Source organism: Pocillopora verrucosa, chromosome 1 (genome assembly GCF_036669915.1).
Source record: "Pocillopora verrucosa isolate sample1 chromosome 1, ASM3666991v2, whole genome shotgun sequence".
NCBI classification, from domain to species: Eukaryota; Metazoa; Cnidaria; class Anthozoa; order Scleractinia; family Pocilloporidae; genus Pocillopora; species Pocillopora verrucosa.
In genome coordinates, this window is record NC_089312.1 from 17,787,127 (window position 1) to 17,792,272 (window position 5,146).

At 39.2% G+C, this 5,146-nt stretch overlaps 1 protein-coding gene across 1 annotated transcript; it reads left to right on the plus strand.

Moving 5' to 3' along the window:
• The first annotated feature begins 252 nt into the window (after window positions 1-252).
• On the plus strand, window positions 253-1,977 carry LOC131781883 (DELTA-alicitoxin-Pse2b-like). The gene has a single exon (XM_059098599.2). The coding sequence runs from the start codon at window positions 253-255 to the stop codon at window positions 1,774-1,776; it is 1,524 nt and encodes a 507-aa protein (XP_058954582.2). The 3' UTR covers window positions 1,777-1,977.
• Window positions 1,978-5,146: the final 3,169 nt, after the last annotated feature.

A 5,146-nucleotide genomic window follows, 5' to 3' on the forward strand; every position in this document is an offset into this window, starting at 1 on the left:
GCTGGATATAGAACCAGTATAGGTATAACGCCTTAAAGGTTTGGCATTAAAGAGTTCTGGGAAGTATGATTAACTCTTAAGCAATTACTGTTAAAATTATTGTTATCATTATTACGAGTATCACTGCCAAACTAACTACTTTATAAGGAAGTGCATATGAAAACAAAATGCTTTTCAGTTAATTAATTTAAATCTGTCTTCGTTTCACAGATTTCGTGCCTTATCACAAGCATCAAGGTAGAGACACTCTTTATGCAGGAAATCATGTTTGTCTCCCTGCTACTGTTGCTTTGCGTGACCCTCGCAATTCCTGAAGCCAGTCAAGCTACCGATAGTGAATCAGAGGGACTCGGAAAGGTGGTTTACCTTCCGAAGATAAACTTATTGGCCGACTTTCATGAAAAAGAGAATCGCATCTATGAACCTCTACCATCAGAATGCTTCACCAAGAAACCCTTGAAGTCCTCAAGCAGCAAATTCGATTACTATAAAAGTACCAAGGAATTGTATAAGTCACTGGCCACCGAGTCAAGCCTGAGCGCCTCGTTAACCTCGACGTTTACTTTGAGCGCTACTGTATCAGTGGCAACAAAGAGCAAAAGTTCATTGAAAACAGAAGTGAGTGGCATATCTTTGATCAAGGAGGCGTTGACAGAAAAGATTTACGTCGATAAAGAATGCCTTGTGAATGCCAAAAAATCCACCCTCGATGGAGGTTTTCTGGACTATTTAGAAAACCTGCCATTAAAAATTGAAAAGCCTTGGTTTCACAATTCTTGGAGAGCATATCGTACTTTCCTAGATAAATATGGCTCCCATGTCATAACATCTATGAGGCGCGGATCAAGGTTCCAGCAAATGGTCTTCGCAGAGAGCTCTCAATCGTATAGCGAGAGAGATTTCCAGGTGAAAGCATGTGTCTCGGCTGCAGGTCCCACGTCTGTTGGAAAGCTTGGCGTTTCTGCTTGTTCTAAAATAGGCAGCAATGAAATATCAAAGGCAAGCAAGATGAGTGTTAGCGAGACACGGTTCGTCAGGGGAGGACTAAGGGCAACAAATAGCGAGCTGGCAAATGGAGAAACGTCAGCTGAACTGATTATAAAACTTATGAATGAAGCTGATGAGGCACCTTCGCCTGTCCAGCATACCTTAATGCCGATTTCGCGCATATTGCAAAGCCGCTTTAAACCAGGATCTAATAATTACATCCGAGCAACAAACCTCGAGTACTACTACAACGGTTACTTAAGTTACGGTTGTACCTACAAGACACTCAATGGTGTCGAACTTCAAAAATTCGACTACACCAAAGGATCAAAGGAAGAATATCCAGAATTCGAATGTTCTATCCCAAAGGAAGGTTGTCATAGCGACAATGACTGTTACTACATGGTTGGTGTCTGGTGCAATTGCGGGGGAAGATCATGCGTTCGTCACAAGTCGGAGAAACAAATCCTAGGTAGTTCCAAGGAAACTGCATATATGAACACGGCAACATGGGACTGGAAAGGATGCGATTGGAAAGTCTGGGGGTCGGTATGTGCTTGCTACAACAAAGATCGCAATGAAAGGAAGACTGTGTGGCACTTAGCTACCAGCTCCAAAGATGCTGGTAAACATAAAGCACCTGGCAACACAACCTACGACGAGGCAATTGATTCTGTTACAGGTCAAGCGGAAAGAATGGCAACACCTAACACAGCCGAAGATGCTGCCGAGCACATGGCGAAACATCCAATTCAAACCCAACTGAAGGAAGAGGAAGAGGAAATTTAATGTCTCTTATATCACATGTAATCACTTAAATGGGAAGCGCCTAATTAAGTTATAGAGAGAAAAAACCTGGTCTTAAACAACAGTTGGCCATTCGATCAGGGATGGACAGCTGCAATTGAAACATTTCGTGATCAGTTAGGTGGAATGTTAAAATACAAGTCCAGTTAGAGTGTTCAAATAAAGGAGAGCGCATCCACGGCAGTCAAACTCATTATTGTCGAGGGAAGGGAAGGGATTACATATAGTAAACATTTTCAAAAATAGAACTGTTGCTGGTACAATTTTTGTGGCTACATTAATTTCTGGTGAACACTGAATTAACAAACTGTTTCGTTCATTGACCCCGAAGTTAAAAAGACATGATATACAAATTTAGTCACAATCGCCTCAAGCGATACACAAGTTTCGTTTCCATTCATGACTTTAGCTGGGGTGAAATAGTATAGCGAAATAGAGAACAAGCAACGAGCAGGGGTGTAGTGCTAGCTAACCATTATGAAAAAAGCGCAGGGCGGAACAACTTGTGTGTGGGGACCATAACAGCTAAAGCCAGTGAGAGTTGCGCGTTTAAAATTGTTAGAGGACATTTTGGCCGTCAGTAATTTTCCTCGATTCTACACGTTTCTCAGCAGTATCGATAATGATATCTTCTTGGCTAAAATAACCTTTAGAGAATTCAAAGAGTAGTTCTCAACATCGATGTATTGTCAATGGCTCCCTGATATCGGCTAACGGGCAGACAACTCAAGCAGTTCGAGGCTACGTGATGTCAATTATTATTTGATACGGTTATTGATCTCTTAATCGACTAGAGCCGATTTTGGCTAGATTAATTTTATCACGAGAAATGTTCCAGTAATAGTGTAATTTGCGACCTTTAGTGATCCCCTGAATCTGTACTATAGAACAAGCTCACTCACCTTTCATTCTTGTGTTGTGTCCATTGATGTTAGGGGGCTGGTTTCCCTTTCTTGACAGACGCTCTACCAAATTTTTTTGATTTTCATTGAATCTGATTCTCCCTGAAGAATACACTGTCTCTTTTCAATCTGTGGAACAATTGCCTTTGCCTCTTGAACATCATTTCACTAAAAAATGGATCAAATATAAACTCAATCTGCATACACTGGAAGTTCCCCAGTATTCAAAGGGCATGCATATGTCCACACTCTGATATAGTGGTGTTTTTACCATTATCAACACACCCCTATTACAAAAAGTGACCGAGCCCAGTAGCTGTCAATTGACATTTCACTGACACTTGACACTAATTTTTCACTCTACATTACCATCAGGACAATATTAAAACATTTTACATCCTAACATCAGTATTCTCTGCACTGTTTTCTGTACATTTCCTATGATGCTCCATGCTCCTGGGGGGTGGGGGGAAAACCTAGAAAACCTACTTAAAACGCCGGCCATTGTTTTGCTCGCAAATTTTCAAATTTTGGCGCGACATCCAAGGCTCGCATTTGATTGGCTATCTGTGAGTTTCTTTGATTATTGACCGATCAGAATGTCTGATTTGTTAATTTCTTTGCAGTGAATTAACCTTCTTCTGCACTGAATTAACTCTCTTCTGCACTGAATTACCTGAAAACTGCATTTATCTTAACCAATCAGAACTGTGAAAATTTTCCATGTATATTATTAGGTCTGTAATCACAAAAGTGATTAAGAAAATCAGACAACCGCTGAGCACGAGTCTGATTCGTCAATTGCGAATACAATTACAGACTCAAGTCCTGTTGCCAATTAATCATAATTGTTACAATTTTCTGAAAACAAGAAATACATTTAGGACAAATAAGTGCAGTAGAGACAATGTCGAAGCAAAAAATTCTTCAACTTTAGAAATTCCACAAATTTTTTAGGATTGTGAAGTGTTTGTTGCTATGTCTATTGTGATAAATTCTGTGATTGGTGGATTTGACTGAAAGGACTAAAATTTGATTGGCTGCTTAAACTGTCTGATTACAGCCAACTGTCCAATTACACTGTCCGATTACAACTCTACAGAATGATAAGTGAAAAAAAAAGTAGCTAATGCACCAATCATATTTGAGGAAATTGTCATGGTTATGATTAAACTTGTTACCATGGCACAAATAGAAAACACCCTCACTGAGTTACATAGATCAAACAAAAATTACCAGTCCCTCTTTGATACCAATGAGGTCATGGCACTTGTTTTTGACCCATGAGGAGAAATGAAACATGCTGTACCCCCGACATGAGTGAGATAGTTCTGGTTGAACCTTAAACTGAGCATTATTCTGCTCAGGATTTGATTATCCTTAAATTGCCTTGCAATAATGAAATCTAAAATTGATGAGAAGAATATGTAAAAAATACCAGTCTGTCTTTGTTACTGATGAACATGAGAATATAAAACATATTTTCGCTTCTCTTTTACAAAAACAACCCTGACTACATTTAAGAAGAGCTATAAGATGCTTGGCCAGCAGTAATCTATGTCTCACATTTATCATTTCAGTACAATGACTGATTTGCTTGTCACTCACAGTCTCACTCAAATTATACACTAAGTAATTGTTCAATCACAGAAGCCAGATCTTAAGATTAAAAAAATTTTGAGTGAGACTTGTTTAAGATCATAACTTATTGAAACTACTGTTAAAGAGTTGAATTTTTCTTCAACTTTCTTTGAAAAGTAAAAAATATATATGTTATTCACCAGATGGGAGGTCTGTATTAGGAAAAACTGTGCCTGAGGTCTTGGATACCACCTGAGGCCAAAGGCTGAGGGCAGCACACAAAATAGAGGGCACAGTTTTTCCCAATGTGGACCGACCTTGGCTGGTGAATAACATTTTCATTTTTTTTCTATAACCTAACAAATAGTTGCAAAAAGAACCTGACCTGCTGTGAGTGGGCTGAATGGGGAGAATACTGCCCACTCTTGGAACCCATCAGACTGCAGGATTTGTAGAATACCACCTGCTCACGAACTGAGAAAAAAAAGGTTTTATTATAAATTTATTTTGCAGCATAATATTTTTCACTTGATGCAAAAACAAAGTTTCCCTGATTGAGCAAGTTCTGTGCAGCTCTGCAAATAATTCCATGACTACAAATGATCCAAAATAGGATGCACAAGTCTTTTACCCAAATCAGTCCCTTGTCCATGCCTGAATTGGAGCTAACAAGTTTGCAGCTAGAAAATTTTTTGCTGAAGTCTAAACTAGTGCTTATCAGCTAAAAATGACTTCACATGTATTAGATCTTTTGGAGTTCTACCACACTCTGTCAACTGATCTCCAACTAAAGCAGTTAAAGAGGGGAAAAACTTATCCCATGTGCTAGGATAGCCCTATTAACCTTTTAACTCCCATGAGTGACCAAG